Source organism: Chiloscyllium punctatum, chromosome 35 (genome assembly GCF_047496795.1).
Source record: "Chiloscyllium punctatum isolate Juve2018m chromosome 35, sChiPun1.3, whole genome shotgun sequence".
Taxonomy (NCBI): Eukaryota; Metazoa; Chordata; class Chondrichthyes; order Orectolobiformes; family Hemiscylliidae; genus Chiloscyllium; species Chiloscyllium punctatum.
The window spans coordinates 8,493,414-8,510,665 of record NC_092773.1 but is presented as its reverse complement, the minus strand read 5'-3'; the positions used below and the strand labels follow the sequence as shown (position 1 = coordinate 8,510,665).

Below are 17,252 nucleotides of genomic sequence, written 5' to 3'. Positions count from 1 at the left end.
GTCCTCTATCTCTAATCCTCTCCACTCTCACAGTAAAAACAAGGAAACAGATAGGAAATATTTCTTGAACCAGTTTGAAAATATAAGTGTAAGGGAATTAATTCTGGAGTTGCTGATCCATGGAATGAATTTTAATCTGATGAGGCAGCAATGTTTGGTGTGTATTCACTACACTTATTTTCCCATACCTCTCTGTGAAACTGTGTCGAAATATCTGAGTTGTTCAGGATGATTGAGTTGAGAAAAGATTGAAGCCCAGCTGGAGGGAGGGAGCATCACTGACAGGGCTTTTCTTAAAGATGTGATGAGGATACTTGATGCATTCCTGGATGTGGGGGCTGCTTTGGGTGAAGTTCACACCAGCATTACTCACTGCAGCCCACACTGCTATTAGTTGGGAGCTGAGCTGAGCACTGTAATTGTGTGGGATGAAGGTGTTTGACCCAGATTTTGTGAGAGGTAGGCTCAGTTCACGCTGAAAAGATTTGGCTGCGTGGTCGGGGTGTGGACTGGTGTGAGAAATAGCATTGCACGATTTTTCAAATGTTTCCCAGCATCTGTTACTGATTGAGCAAAGATGAAACCATTGCACCGAATCACAGTGGCTGTTGCCTGAAGATATCCTTGCTATATGCACAGATGCTGTTCCAATTGTAATGTCATAAGCATTTCAATGGCAGCAATGTTTTTGCCTGTTGACATTGCTCACTGAAAAAGGAAGGTAAGCTGTGACAGATTGATTTAACACCTTGCCCTGTATGTCCAGGATGGGGAAATGTGGAGCAAATCTGTGACACTTTTTGTCTCTGCTGTCTCCCTGCTGTTCAGTGGGGAAAGCTGTCTTCACTGACCTCACCAGACAAGAGGGAAGGAAGAGGAGGAACTCCAAGCACCCAGTGGCATTGTGACTGCTCAGCACTTTAAAACAACCACAGAGCTGGGGTCAGAGACAGGGAATGGGTCAAGGAACTTTGACTCACCTGTATCTGCACGCACGCGCACACACACACACACACACTAATGGGGAAACAACATGCTTGGAATGGGTTGGATATTGCCAGTTGATTGAGGAACAGACTGACAACCTGGAACACAAATTGCCAATTTGTGACATGAAAATTGTGATGTCGGTCTAATGTCTGAGAGTGTAGATGGAGGTGAAATGTGTGATGGAAATTAAAACAAAACTTGCTGGAAAAGCTCAGCAGGTCTGGCAGAATCTCTGAAGAGAATTTGAAGTTTTGGGTCAGGTGACCCTTCCTCAGATCGTCATGGAAATGTTTTCAGAGGTTTTTTTTTTCAGACAGTGAAGATGGGATGTTGGACTCTGTTGCTGATTTCACTCATTTGGAATTAGAAAAAGGAATTCTGCAGGAGTGGTATCTTTGCAAATGCTATGATGAATAATCAAAAACAAATTTCATCATCTGGCAGGTTTTGGGTGCTATTTACTTTTGAATTCTTGTGGCTGCAAGTTTTATTGGGAGGGAACTTAATTATTTCACAGATCCAATATTTCAGACTTGACAATATTTTTCAGGCAGTATGTTGTTGAGTAACATCCCAAGCCAAAAAAAGATTATCTAGTGATGATTTGTTTGAGCACTGCAGTTTGCAGCAACCTCTACCTGCACCTTAACGTGAGCATGAGAGATCTCTGGAAATGAACATGTTATGCACCTCACAGGTAGCTTCGGGTTAAGTTTAGATTTGTCATCCCAGGTCTGTGGCAGTTGGTTATCTCCCCAGTGGGGGAGTCATTGTCCATCCCTCATCTCGCCATTGTCTAACCCCACTATGAACCCAGTTCCTCCCCATTGTCCACCCTCCGCCATTAAACCAATTTCTCCCATTGACCACCCCCAACCCATTAACCCAGTTTCTCCCCATTGTCCACCCTCCGCCATTAAACCAATTTCTCCCCATTGTCCACCCTCTGCCATTAACCCAGTTTGTCCCCATTGTCCACCCTCTGCCATTAACCCAGTTTGTCCCCATTGTCTACCCTCTGCCATTAACCCAGTTTGTCCCCATTGTCCACCCCTACCCCATTAACCCAGTTTCTCCCCATTGTCCACCCTCTGCCATTAACCCAGTTTGTCCCCATTGTCCACCCTCTGCCATTAACCCAGTTTGTCCCCATTGACCACCCTCTGCCATTAACCCAGTTTCTCCCCATTGTCCACTCCCTGCCATTAAACCAATTTCTCCCCATTGTCCACCCCCACCCCATTAACCCAGTTTCTCCCCATTGTCCACTCCCTGCCATTAACCCAGTTTCTCCCCATTGTCCACCCCCCATTAACCCATTTTCTCCCCATTATCCACCCCCCCCATTAACCCAGTTTCTCCCCATTGACCACCCTCTGCCATTAGCCCAGTTTCTCCACATTGTCCACTCCCTGCCATTAACCCAGTTTCTCCCAATTGTCCACCCCCCATTAACCCAGTTTCTCCCCATTGTCCACCCCCCATGAACCCAGTTTCTCCCCATTGTCCACTCCCTGCCATTAACCCAGTTTCTCCCCAATATCCACCCCCTATTAACCCAGTTTCTCCCAATTGTCCACCCCCCATTAACCCAGTTTCTCCCCATTGTCCACCCTCTGCCATTAACCTAGTTTCTCCACATTGTCCACCCCCCCCATTAACCCAGTTTCTCCCCATTATCCACCCCCCATTAACCCAGTTTCTTCCCATTGGCCATTCCCCATTATCCACCACCCCATTAACCTAGTTTCTCCCCATTGACCACCCCCCATTAACCCAGTTTCTCCCCATTGTCCACCCCTACCCCATTAACCCAGTTTCTCCCCATTATCCACCCTCCGCTATTAACCCAGTTTCTCCCCATTATCCACCCCCCCATTAACGCAGTTTCTCCACATTGTCCACCCTCTGCCATTAACCCAGTTTCTCCCCATTGTCCACCCCCTCAGTAACCCAGTTTCTCTCCATTGTCCATCCTGCCATTAACCCAGTTTCTCCCCATTGTCCACCTTCCACCATTAACCCAGTTTCTCCCCATTGTCCACCTTCCACCATTAACCCAGTTTCTCCCCATTGACCACCCTCTGCCATGAACCCAGTTTCTCCTCATTGTCCACCCTCCGCTATTAACCCAGTTTCTCCCCATTGTCTACCCCTCCATTAACCCAGTTTCTCCCCATTTTCCACCTTCCGCCATTAACCCAGTTTCTCCCCATTGTCCACCCTCCGCCATTTACCCTGTTTCTCCCCATTATCCACCCTCCGCGATTAACCCAGTTTCTCCCCATTGTCTACCCCCCCCCCATTAACCCAGTTTCTCCACATTACCCATCCCTCCATTAACCCAGTTTCTCCCTGTTGTCCACCCTCCTCCTTTAACCCAGTTTCTCCACGTTGTCCCCCCCTCCATTTACCCAGTTTTTCCCCATTCCCTATCCCCGCTATTAATCTAGTCTGTCCTTCTGGAGCAGTTTATCTCCATGAGTGTGGTTGTGTTTCTCCATTGGAGACCAGACTAGGCTGTGTTTTTATGATATTTTGCATCTGTTCGGCAGTAATCAGTGTCAAGACTGACTACGATCTACTTGAGACTGTTATCACCAGTGAAGCATAGAAATTTGACATCATAGAATCCTAACAGTATGGAAGCAGACCAATCAGCCCATCAAGTCCCCATGGACCCTCCGAAGAGCATCCCACACAGATCCAGAGCATGTGCCAACTTCACACAGACAGTGGCCCAAGGCTGGCATTGAACCCAGACCCATGGCATTGTGAGGCAGCAGTGCTAACCACTGAGTCACCATGCATCATTTACAAGAGAAATTAGAGGAAGTTGATTTATATAGGGGTATCTCTCTTCTCTCTGTGTCTTTGTACAATTCACACTAACCTTCATGGGACTTTTGCAGGGGAACAGCTACTGCAACAGGCATCAGTGATGTCGTTCAGTGCATGGCATAACTGATGAATGTTGCAGGGAATGTGTTCCCGCCTGTCATACTTGTTAACCGAGTCAAAACTGTGGTGCTGGAAAAGCACAGCCAGTCAGGCAGCATCCGAGAAGCAGGAGAGTCAACGATTTGGGCTTAACCCCTTCATTAGAAATGTGAAGTGTTTACATCTGAAACGTCGACTCTCCTGCTCCTTGGATGCTGCCTGATCGGCTGTGCTTTTCCAGCACCACACTTCTTCACTCTGATCTCCAGCATCTGCAGTCCTCATTTTCTCCTTGTTCACCGAGATGGATCGTCGGTTACCGTATTTGGAATGATTCCTTTCAGTCCCCAGCATTACTCTCTGGGACTGATACTCAGCTAATCTCCGGGATCTGCCAATGAAACCCAGTGGACGCAGACATGGTACACATTTGTGAACTTCACTTTTCAGATGAATTCCCAGGCAGGTCAGCTGACCACCAGGGGTCAGCCAAAATCACTGTTAGTTCCATCCCACTCCTTTCCTCCATCCTAGCCCTTTGTGATCAGGTCTGGGGCCTATCTTGTCTATGTGTAGCTCTGTTTCTGAACCAAAAAAAAGACCAAAAGAAAGGTTTATTTGCTGCTGGGCACTTTTCTGTGACCAAATTCATGATAATTCCAATGATATATTGGTTGCCTTGAACCTGAGTTTTTATTTCTGTCATTCACGGTTATTGTGGTGATTGACCTTGACTTTTGGAAAATTTCTCACCAGTTCTCAAGTGAGATAGTGTAGTTTCCCAGATGAAAAGGTTGGTCAGAAATTGGAGTGCAGGGACTTGTGTGAATGTAGACCTGGAGGAGATTCAGTCACATTGTTGAGGGATTTGAAAGCTGGGTTTCTGGGAGTGTCTGTGAGGATGGCACGAGCCAGAATATTGAACGAGTTGGAATTTGTTACTCTTAAGGAGTTTCGCAAAGAGAAAGGCAGGTTTGATTTCAAGTTGAAGGAAAGGATTCCACAGCAGAGGGGAGGAAGTCAGTGTGGTGCTGGACATGCATTTGCAGTGAGAAGCAGCAGGCTACATGAACAGATTGACCCAGGCAGCATAATGAATGGGAGTCCTGATAGAACTGAAGGTTTCACACCCCTGGAGTTGAAGAGATTGAAGATTGATAAGGCCAGGTGTTGGTGTGGACAGAAGTCAGTAGCCTTGCTTTTGCCAACATGAGCTGAAGTGGGTTGCCGCTGACCCAACCTTTCCAGTTGGAGAATCGGGGGCAGGGAGTTGAGTGCTGTGGCGGATAGAAGAGATCACACCACACATGGAAACGTTATCACAGAAGGAATGGTGAAGAAATCATAAAGATGAGGAGGAACTCTTAAGCAGGAATGAGTGAACACTTCCAATGTGGTCAGCTATTCGAAGTGTCACTGAACACCAGATAAGAATGTGGAAACAGGTCCACTATGGAGGAAATCTGCAGGCAGGAAAGGGGATGAGCAAGCGGTACCAATGAAGGTCAGTGGTCTCAGGGCTGTCTGTACGGGCGGGGAGCTGTAAACCAGCAGAGATGAAGACACATTGCAGGGCAGTGGAGTGATGGCGATGAGTGTGGTATGATTGGTGACGGTGTTGTGGACTCCTCACTCTGATTATTTGACTCAATTGCAATGTCAAGTCTTGAGTTTGTCATGTGTCTGCATTTGAAAGAGACTTGAGGGTCTTGTGAGCTCTGTCACTGGAGCTGGTTAATTTTATTGGTTGACATGAAACCATTTCGTTTGAACCTTGTGAAACAAAATGAAGTGCAGTTTTCTTGATTAGGTCTTCATTTCCACAGTGCTGTTTAAGGAAGCCCTTTAACCAAGTGATGCTAATTCAGTGATGACTCAGTGTGACAGAGAGGTTTTTAATAAATATTTTGATTAAAAACATTTTCAACTCTTTCACAAAAAGAACCATACATTTAAAACAAAACAAAGCGATAGAGGGAGTCCAACAGCATCATATCATCAGACAGGTCGAGGATCCTTTATTTGAACATCTAAAAACCAAAGCGCACCGAAATCCAAAAGATTTTTGTGAAGTTTTTTTCTCATGAACAAGGCTGTTTGGCGTGCAAACAGTTAATTCAAATCAACACCCACTTGATGCATGTTACTCGGATGCGACGTGGGGGACGCGTGACAAAGCACATTCTTTTTTTAGAAGTCTGTTCCTCCAGTAAGACTTTAAAAAATTTCACCATTAAACTCTCACTATTCTGAAAACCGAAAAATGCCAAAAAAACAGCTGGTCCCGAGCATTTTGGACAAAGGATCTTCCACCTGTATTATTAATAATAAACGACCTACTGCTCTACCAGAACAAATGTATCTGCTTAAACTAAACTGCAATCAAATTAAATTCAAGTGAAATTAAGCTAATTTCAAATGAACTTCAGTTACATCACATTACTTTGTTCTCTTTCACTCACCATACCTCCCTGGGAGCAGCAGTCATTTTACCTGTATTTTTTCCAGCTTCCCCCTCCACGGGCCATCCAAACTAACTCCCACAGCTATATCACATCCCTGATGAATGTTGCCAATAAGTCTGCATCTATACAATTTAGAAAGGGACACCATGTCTTATAAAACTGCTCTGTTTTGTGGTGCACCATATTTGTAAGGTAGTGTGGGGGAGTCACTGCATCAGCAGCCTGCACCATCCCATAAGACCTGGGGACGTTTCCAACATCCAACTTATTAAAATGTTCTTCCTCACACAGTGCATAAGAATGTTACACAGTCTCTTCCCAGAGAGGGCAGAGAGTGTTTTTTTTAACAGGAGGAGGAGATTGAGGATCTTTGTTCTCCTCCCCTTAATCAATCAAACTGTTGCTGCCTGCAATGTCCTGTTGGCTGGAACTGGAGTGTGGAATGGAAGTTTCAAAAGCAGAAACGGTGGTTCTGCTGACATCTTGGGAGGCCTCAGCAAAACACTGGCTTGCTGACCTCTTGCCCCCAGCTGCTATGTACACAGACCTTTCTGCTAAATCTTCGCACCGCCCACAAACATCGGTCTTCCAACCTTCTCACAGGGCTCATTGCAAAACTCACATTTCAATGCCATGATCTCAGCCTGATGCTTGTGGGTGGGCTGACTGGCAGTTTCCAGCACAACGATCTCTCAATCTGGGAGATGGTGGAATCACATGGGGATGGAACCACTGGCTCAGTGGTTAGCACTGCTGTCTCAGTGCACCATGGACCTGGATTCAATATCACCTTCGGACCACTGTCTGCGTAGAGTTTGCACATTCTCCCTGTGTCTGTGTGGGTTTCCTCCCCCAATGCAAAGATGTGCAGGCTAAGGTGGATTACCCACAGTGTCCAGGGATGTGCAGGCTAGATGGCTTAAGCATGGGAATTGCAGGGTTACAGGGATAGAGTTGGGGTCTGACTGACATGCTGCTTGGAGTAACATTGCAGATTTGATGGGCCGAACAGCCTCCTTCCACACTGCAGGGATTCTATGAATCTGTACTTAAACAATTGTTATCAGACCAGGAGCTCAACATGGCGTGGAGTCTTCGTAAATAAAATTGCTCTTTTTTTTTTCAAGCCATGTTCAAAATCAATGTCCAACGAAAATCTGAGTGTGAGAAAACTTAGCTCCAGTAAACATTTCAGTGCTGAATCCACATTGGTTGCCACCAGTCACATTGACTTCTGCTGTTATTCATGCACTGACTGTGCTGTTTGATGGGACAAACTGCTCTGTGTGTTGGTTGTCACTGGGTAAGGCACTGGCCTCTGAGTCAAAAGGTTGTGGGTTTATCCAAGGAGTTTGGAGTCCAAGGCCTCAGCAGTCCCCTCAGATTGGTCCTGGTGTCCAGGGGGCCAGGTTTCATTTCAGTTGTTTTCATTTGATTTATTGTCAGATGTTCTGAAGTAAAGTGAAAAGCTTTGTTTCTGAGTGGTGCAGGCAGGTCATAGTAAGCAGCGACACGCACATCAGAGGGTGATCAAAATAAACACTAAGACAGAGGCAAACAGCTTCTGTCGCACAGAGTGCGCATTAGGCAAGATCAACATTAGCAAGGTCGCCATTATTTGAAGTTAGAGAGTCCATTCATCAGTCTAATAATGGCAGGGATGATGTTGGAAGCCTTTCCATGGTGGTCTGGACCAGGCCAGAGCCCTTCAAAACATTTCAGGAAAGTAGCCCAACCTTTCCAGTTGTTTTAAGCAGGTGTAGATGGATATTCCAGGAGTAATGCAGCTGGCCCAACCACTCAATTTTAAACAAAACTGAATGTATTTACTGAATGAACATGAACAAAAGAAAATTGCATTTCAAGTCACAACCTATTTGAAGACCCAGTCGACTCTATTGCAATTTAATGATGCTGTTCTAAAGATTTGCAACATACTGACAAACACCCCCTTGGCAAAAAAGATCAAATCAAACGCAGGTCCTTACAAGAGAGATGTCAGAGAGAGAGAGAGACAGGATCAGCATGGAGTTGTTTCTTTGACTAACAGCGTCAAATAGACTGCTTGCTCAAACCAAATCAAATCAAACCCTGATCTGGCAGAACAGGCCATTCCCCTTTCATCATACAAGTGTTTTAAAAAACTTGGAAGCATCCTCAAGTAGATATTTCCAGACGTCTCGGAGCCACTGCCTTTACAACCCTTCTGGAAAAAAAAACACCCAGGACAGCATAACCTTGTTAAAGGAGCAGCGTTGTCTCACACAGCAATGACATTCTGGCTCACTTGGACGTTGCTGTTTGTGGGAGCTTACTGTGTGAAAACCAACTGCTCTCTTTGCTGCATTTCAGTGCGGACCCTATGCCTGGAAAATGTCTGAGTTTTGTGCACTTTGAGATGTCTCCGTGTTGTGGTAATTGTGAGTCCTGCCTTCTGCCTGAGTGTGGGAGGGGTACACTGAGGCTGTTCAAGCTGGTCTGTGATCACTGCATGACACAGAAAAGATTTACAAGGATGTTGCCAGGGTTGGAGGATCTGAACGACAGGGAGAGGCTGAACAGGCTGGGGCTGTATTCCCTGGAGCGTCTGAGGCTGAGGGGTGACCTTATAGAGGTTTACAAAATTATGAGGGCCATGGATAGGATAAATAGGCAAAGTCTTTTCCCTGGGGTCGGGGAGTCCAGAACTAGAGGGCATAGGTTTAGGGTGAGAGGGGAAAGATATAAAAGAGACCTAAGGGGCAACTTTTTCATGCAGAGGGTGGTATGTGTACGGAATGAGCTGCCAGGGGAAGTGGTGGAGGCTGGTACAATTGCAACATTTAAGAAGCATTTGGATGGGTACATGAATAGGAAGGGTTTGGAGGGATATGGGCCGGGTGCTGGCAGGTAGGACTAGATTGGGTTGGGATATCTGGTTAGCATGGACGGGTTGGATCGAAGGGTCTGTTTCCATGCTGTACATCTCTATGACTCGATGACACATGAAAGGAATTTACCCCATGACAGCGAGAGACACCTGACTATTGTCTTCAAAACTGACTTGTATTTCTGGCTGTCAAACCTTTTCGCTGTGTCAATGTAAATCCATCCAGACGGCTGCAACACTGTTATGCCTGAAATGTCAATTCTCCTACTTCTCGGATGCTGCCTGACCTGCTGTACTTTTCCATTGCCAGACGTTTTGACTCTGATCTCCAGCATCTGCAGTCCTAACTTTCTCCCTGTTTTGGGTAGAGCAAAGTGGGGAGCAGTCATTGGCTAAGGGCACTCAGGACTGTGTCAGCCATTGAAATGAATTTGCCCGAGGACTGCTATGAAAGGTCAGAGAGCCAAACACAGCCAGGAGTAGGCCATCCCTATGAGGAATCTAAACTCTAAATCTCAATGTTCCAAACATTGTCTTGCTCACAGAAGGAACAAGTTGTGCTTCACGTTTTGTGGCCATGAGTTCTGAGACTGAGAGAGGTTTCTGAAGAACACCATGTGTTATTTGCTGACAGGCAATTCCTCTTGACTTCCCCATGCTTCATAAACTTGCACTTTGTTCTTCAGTTGCTGTTAAGAACCTTTCATTTTCAATTTCAAGCCATGCATTATTATCCTGTGGGTCTGTCCTGCTCCAGTGTTCCTTCAAACACCTTCTGTTCTGTTCCTTCAAAATGTGCCTGTTCAACCTTCTTGTCTTTTCTTGAGCCAATGATCTTCCCTTCTCGGCCATCCTGACAACATGCATTCATGGATGGAGATGTTGCTGCCCAGGGCAGCATTTATTACCCTGTCCCTAGTTGCCCCTTGAGAAGGTGGGGGGTGAGCTGCCTTCTTGAACTGCTGCAGTCCATGTGCTGTGGGTTGACCCACAATGCCCTTAGGGAGGGAATTCCAGGATTTTGACCCAGCGACAGTGAAGGAACAGCGATATATTTCCAAGTCAGGTTGGTGAGTGGCTCGGAGGGGAACTTGCAAGGGGCTGGTGTTCCCACGCTGTCATTGACTGTTGTAAATGGTAACAGTCAGGTGTTTTGAAGGTGCTGTTCAAGGAATGTTGGTCAATTCTCCATGTACCCCATATGTCTGTTGCCCTCATCCGAGTAGCTGGGAGAAGAGGCAGGTTTGGAAGGTATGAACGAAGGAGCTTTGGTGAATTTCTGCAGTGCTTTTTGTAGATGGTATACCCTGCTGCCTCTGAGCATTGATGTGGAATCCTTTTCTCGTTTGGCAATTTCAACTTGTCCAGATTGCCAGATTTTATTTCACCCAGAACACCTTCAGCAAAGCGCAAACATGTGGCAAAGTTGTTGTTGTGTTGTCTTCTTCAATCTCAAGGTAAAAACAATGACTGCAGATGCTGAAAACCAAATACTGGATTAGTGGTGCTGGAAGAGCACAGCAGTTCAGGCAGCATCCAACGAGCAGCAAAATCCCTTCATCAGGAATAAAGGCAGTGAGCCTGAAGCGTGGAGAGATAAGCTCGAGGAGGCAATCTTCAATCTCAACCCAGGAATAGAGCATTTCCTTGAAACTAAGTTTTTCACTGTGTCAGGACAGCATTTGGTGACTTCCTGGTGAAGATGGATTGGTCAGTCAGGAACAACTCTGATACAAATTGGGGGGTGTGCGCTGAATGCAGCGAGATCCATTGGTACGGAATAGTGATCTGGTTTACATTTCACAAGACACACACTCTGAAACAAAATTGAATATAATTGTGTCAAAACCAATTCAAGGGTTCATTCAGCTGGTTCCTGGGATGAACAAGTTAGCCAGTGCTTCTATTTAAATAGAACCACTCACTAATTTAAAAGGGGGCGATAAAGCCAGACGCCAAATGCATGTGTACCTAATTGCCAATCACCTTGAGGAAATGTCTTTTGCCCTGCTTGTGGCACGGTAGAATTCTCTCTGCCACACAGCAGCAGAGACTCACTTGTTGAATTGATTGAAGATTCCTTGAGACAGCTTTGTAAATGATAAGGGAGTCAAAGTGGAAGATAGGAAAATGGAATTGAGAGCAGAACCTGATCACCCATGTTCTTGTCGAATGGCGAGGGTCTGAACAGTCCCGAATTCTTGTGTTTGTAATTGCACTTAATACAGTGGCCTGTGAGCATTTGCTAACCATCATGTTGACAGAGTCACCTTGATCTTGCTGACTTGACCAATGTTGAAATGTTTCCAACATTCCGGACGCAGTTGGTCTTCAAATAATAGCACAGGTTGAGATCCCAGTATTGTGGTGATGACTGCACAGCTTTTTGGAGTGAGACACGGAATAAAAGCTGTTTGTGTTTTTGACTGACTGACTGGAACGACTCATTCCTCATCAGAATTCGTTTGCCAGTGCAGTCACATATTGATTGATCAATGCTGCCTCTCCAGCAAATGTCAAATAACTGTTAGTTTCAAGAAACCTGCAAGTTTTACCTCTTTACCCCCCAAAATGACAGGGGATAATGCTTTCTGCGTTGAATTATTTTGGTGCATTGCTTGTCTGGAGATGCACAAGTATAAAATACTGCTTTGGAAACATCATTAACATTGAGGAAGCAAATTTCTGAATTTAATCTTGGTCGAAGAGCATGCTAATTTGTATATCTCCCAAATGCTGATGTGCCTGGTGAAGGGAATCCTGAGAGATTGTGACTGTTTTTGGATTTGATTGTGATAAACCTATTGATGTTTCAATGAGGTTTTGTGCTACCTTGTAATGAGTATGTACCTTGCACTGGCTGGTTCTTCCCCCCAACCGTCCGTGGTTGAGCTTTCCCTCCAGATTTCAGTTAGCATCATTATCAGCTTTGTGAAAGTATTGAGTCTTTTCCACTGTTTGACTGAAGATGTTCGTTTCTGCTTCATGGCTGCCTCCCAGCTCCTGCCTCTGGATGGTTGGGCTGTTTGAGACCAGCACCAGGTCAGGGCAATCTCCATTTCGGTTTCCATTTGAATCCCTTTGGAGCTGAACTGCAAAGCAAATAATGAGTCTGTGTTTGCCTATCTTGCAGAGAAGATATTACTTGCTGGTTTTTCCCCAAAGCGGAGGATGTTTGTTTAACTAATCAGTCGATTGAAAGCACTTTCTGTGGAGCAGATTGCTTTGATGTCTGATGACTGTTATGTGGTTGAACCGTGTGGTATCTTTATTCGGAGACCTTTATTGTCAGTGCTCAGCATCTTTTCGGCAGGGATTTGGAACATTTTGCTATTTCTCAATACTGCCTCTCTGTTTTGCTCTCTCCTTCACCTGCTGGTGAGTCACAGAAAGGTGACATGCTGTGAATGGGTGTTCAAAGAGCTGTGATTCCCTCCATCTAATCCTTTCTGGATCAGCTGTGTAGATCTGAGAGGAGCTCTCCCAGTTTCGAACTGCCTACACCCAGTTCCAGTGAAGGGATGTGGATCAGCCATGATCCGACTGAATGGTGAGCAGGTTCGATGGGCCAAATGGCCCGCTAACTGGTCCTATTTCTTTGGGTCTTGTCATTCATGCTTCTCCCACTCAACAGAACATGTCCTCTGCCTCAGCTCTATCAGGTCCTCTCCGGATCGGAATTGTGTTTTTTTATCAATTTGTCTTTTTTGGTACCACTGATCATTCGGGGATACTTATTCCAGCTGTAGTGTGTTCATCTTGGTGTATACCTGTGGCAGGGAATCTTACCTTAATGGTTTATCTCGATGTCTTGTTTGTTGGATGCAAGGCAGACTGACATAATCTGTTTTTATAAATGTCAGTCCACATCCTGTCTGGCAACTTTTGAAGACTGTGTTGTCAACTATCTTGATGAGTCTGGCCTGAGAATGGCTTGCTGTAGATGACCCAGATTTATCTCCGATAAACACCCTGCATCGTTCCTCTCAGATTTTCATTGGATTGCAGTCTGACTCCTGCCAAATGCACTGACAATTTACATTTACATAGCGCCTTCAGCAAAGTCGTACATCTCGAGGAGCTTCCCAGGAATGTCATGGCACTGAGCCACATGAAAAATTAGAGAGGATGACTTAACCCTTGTGCTAGGATTGAAGGAGCTTCTTCATCTTCAAACAAAGTGGAGAATTAACTGGAACAAATTTCCGTCCCTGTTATTATAGTGGAGCAGTCTCCAAGGGCTGAATGGCCTCCTCCACTTCCAATTGTATGACACTTTAGGTGCGGAAAAGACTTTGGAGTTCATCCATCGTTCTGCTTCCATGGGCTTCAGACAGAGCTGCCTGTCCTGTCACTTGTTTCTAATCTGGGCTTTCTCCTGCCTCTCGGATGCTGCCTGATCTGCCGTGCTCTTCCAGCTCCATCCACACTCTCGGCTCTGATCTCCAGCGTCTGCAGTCCTCCCTTTCTCCTGTAGCTTGTTTCTGCCAGCTCAGCTGTCTGTACTGTCACCTCTGAGTGAGAAGGTGTTAAACCAAGACCCTGTCTGACCCCTCTGGAGGATGTAGATGATCCTGTGACCCCTTTCAAAAAAGAGCAGGCAGGTTATCGTCGCTGCCCTGGTCAATGTTTATTCCTCAAACAACATACATAAAACACATCGTCCGGTGAGTGGGAGCTTGTTGTGTACATTTGAGTTTTTTGTTTTCTCCATTTCAAAAGTGATCTCAGTTGAGGAGGACTTTGGGGCAGCTGGCAAGTGTTTATAGAGTGCTGAAATGTTAGTCAGTGGGCAGCACTCGCTCGCTCACTCACTCACTCACTCAGCAAGTGCCAGGAAATATGAATTGGGGAAACTCTGATGTGCTCATTGAAACTGTGGCTCTCCAAATGGTTCAGTTCGCAAACATGACACGGTACTATGCAGCAACAACAACGTAGATTTCAATCAGGCTTTGAACCAGAGAAAATATTCTCGAGGAGCTTCCTGGGATCATGGTAACGCAGAATCACAGGGAGGGGTGTTGTGACAGGGCTTGTAGCGAAAAGAAAGAGAGATGGAGGTGATCATGGAGGGAATTCCAGAGTTTGGGATCCACACAGCTGGGGGCATGGCAGGTTCAGGACACAGAGAGAGGAAAATATGGAGGGATTTGGAAAGAGAATGGAAGTGTTAACATTGAGGCAACAAGGGCACAGTAAGTGAAATGCCAAATGCCGTCATGGTACAGAATCTGTACGATACCTTGTCAGTTTCACATGCTGTTTGTTGCTTCTGTTGCAGGTCATGTACTACACAGAAATGTCCAAGATATTTGGAGATCTCACTGGCCAGATTGAGCAGCAGGGAATGACTGATGAACAGCGCGAGAAAGAAAATGAAGCCAAACTGAATGATCTCCGAGCTCTCTCCATTGTAGCAGATGACTGAACTGGAACATGTAAAGACAGCACACCACATCATAGCTGAGTTTAATCTGTGGGTTTCCAGAAGAATCCTCATTTGGGTGGGTTTGGGGTAAAGCAGTAATGTTGTTGGGGACTGATGTGGAGTTCCTCCGTTTTGAACCTTTCTTTCCCCCCCTTTTTGTACATCCCACGATGAAGGTAATGAGATTGTCTGTGTGGGATTTGTCTGTTCTCCCTGTGTCTGTGTGGGTTTGCTCTGGGTGCTCTGGTTTCCTCCCACAGTCTGAAGTTAGGTGGCTTGGCCATGGGAAATGCCATATTACAGGGATAGGGTAGCAGGGTGGGTCTTCGGAGGGTTGGCGTGGACCTGATGAGTCAAATGGCCTTTTGCCGCACTGATGGTATGATCTGACTGGGGCTCCTCTTTGGGGTGTGCTGCTGGTGCAGTTTGACAGGTGGAGAGAAGGCAGCAGTGAATGGTGCTCCTTGCCTCTGTGCTATTCCTGCCTTTCCTGGGAGCAATCCATGCAATTCTCTCCTGCCTCGCTCTCTCTCTCTTGGCTATACTGGGCTACAGGGAACGTGACCTGACAGGAGAAAGCTTGAGCAGCTGTGTTCCCAATACACTGAGTCTTTCCCACCCAGCCTGACTGTATGTGTCCATCGTGGGGCAGTCAGTGCAACACAACGAGAGAAATCGTGTTTCCATGGTTCATCTCGTTCTCAAGAGGACAATTCATTGAGACAATGATCCTTGCTTTCCCACAGTGGCCAAAGACAGTGAATTGAAGGGGAGCAGAATGAGGGGCAGTGAGCTTTATGGGTATTGCACCCAAGACCAAACACTGGCGACCTTAGCACTACACCGACTGCACCCTAATTTTCTTAAAGTATCTATCAGACCTCATGGCAACAAAATACGCTGCTCAGCCTCAGGGATCTCCGGTCTGTGGGGGAAATGCAACTACCAAATTCTGACTATTTGACCCAAAGGGATCAGAACAACAGGGTATCGAGTGGTTTATTGTTTGAATCTGAAGTTGGTGATTCTACTCCAAAGGCAAAACTAAATGATTGTTTGGTGGGTGGGAGGGAGGGAGGGATCTCTGTTTTGAAAATGGGTTCACGTTTCACGTGGAGCCCAACAAGGCAGGAACATTGGGACCCTTTTCTTTCTTCATGGTGTGGATTTCAGTCTCGCCCACATTATGTCAGGGCTTACTGAGTCCTGGGCAGAGCTGCTGTCTGGCATGTTTCTGAGCTGCTTCATTGCTCCATGGTCAGTGGCCTCAGCAACAAGACAAACCCATTGAGGAGAGAAGGTGGGCAAGGAAGGAATTGTTGGATTCCTCTCCACCTTTCAGGGGCTTGGAAAATATAGCTTTCCTTCACCGTCATCTCTTTCTGCTTCCAGAAGAACACACACGTTAATGACAAGTTAATGTTTCCTCTCTCTGTAGCTTTACAAAGGATGTGATTTTGTAATGTTTGTAAATAATCTGATGTCTTGTGAATTCTATAAAAATCTGATTGTGCTACTGGTTGTTGTCTGTGTGATAGGATTGTCTGTTGCCTGCAATCGTCCCTGACGGGGAGCATGCAGTCCCTGGGGAGGGACAGAGTGAGCTCACGGAACCACTTCCATGGTCCTAACCTCCGTTTTAGCTGTCAGTTTCAAGTTCCTTGTTAAGGGGATGGACATGAGACAGGACTTGATGGAACCAATGGTCTCAGAACCACATACAAACATCAGAACAGGAGCCAACCATTCAGCTTCTGAAATCTGTAAAGGTCAGGGTTGATCTTGAACCGACTCTTGACTTTTGGAAGAATCTCTGGCTCTATGCTTTGATTGGACTCTGGATTGAGCTTCCTCAGCTCTCTGTGAGAGGGAATTGCAAAGATTCACAAGTGAAGAACACTTCTCCTCAGCTCAGTCGGAGATTGCCAACCTCTGCCCCCTCCCCGACCCTCAGAGTCAATACAAATAACCTTGCAGCATCTATCCTGTCAACAGCTGAGACAGTATTCACTGGCCCATTTCCGTTGTCAGCAAGTCCAATTCACAAAACCAAAGAAGTTCAGAGGGAGGATCACTGGATCTGAAACATGAACTTTGCTTTCTCTCCACAGAAACTGCCAAGACCTGCTGAGTTTCTCCAGCAATTTCTGTGATTCTGACACCAGGTTCAAATTTCATCTCCTATAATATGAGTTGTTATGTGAAGACAATTTTTAGCTGAAAGTGTTTTGTTTGATTGAAAAGTCAAGGTAATTTTAAAATGATGGAAACCAAGTTTTGATAAGTGTTTAACTGTGACTAATTTATCCTCAGTTCATAGCTTGTCAACAATTCTACAACATGAGGGTCAACATGTTCCCTTTGAAGGAACAAGCTGCCGAACTGGCCTCTTGACATCTCAAATAGGATTTGCCAGTAATGTACAAAAAAACCAAAAGAACTGTGGATGTTGGAAATCAGAAATTGCTGGAAAAACTCAGCAGGTCTGGCAGCATCAGTGCAGAAAAATCGGGGTAAGTGTTGACTGCACCCGTAATGTAAACTCTGATTCCTCTAC

The 17,252-nt window shown here is 45.8% G+C and overlaps 1 protein-coding gene across 2 annotated transcripts in view; it reads left to right on the top strand.

The window, feature by feature from the left end:
* bin3 (bridging integrator 3) overlaps positions 1 to 16,211 on the top strand; it is a 133,210-nt gene extending 116,999 nt beyond the window's left edge. For both annotated transcript variants that reach the window (XM_072553905.1, XM_072553907.1), the window contains exon 9: positions 14,549 to 16,211. In XM_072553905.1, the coding sequence (XP_072410006.1) occupies positions 14,549 to 14,695 (147 nt within the window). In that variant the 3' untranslated portion in view covers positions 14,696 to 16,211. The remainder of the gene's footprint in view (positions 1 to 14,548) is intronic.
* The last annotated feature ends 1,041 nt before the right edge of the window (positions 16,212 to 17,252 follow it).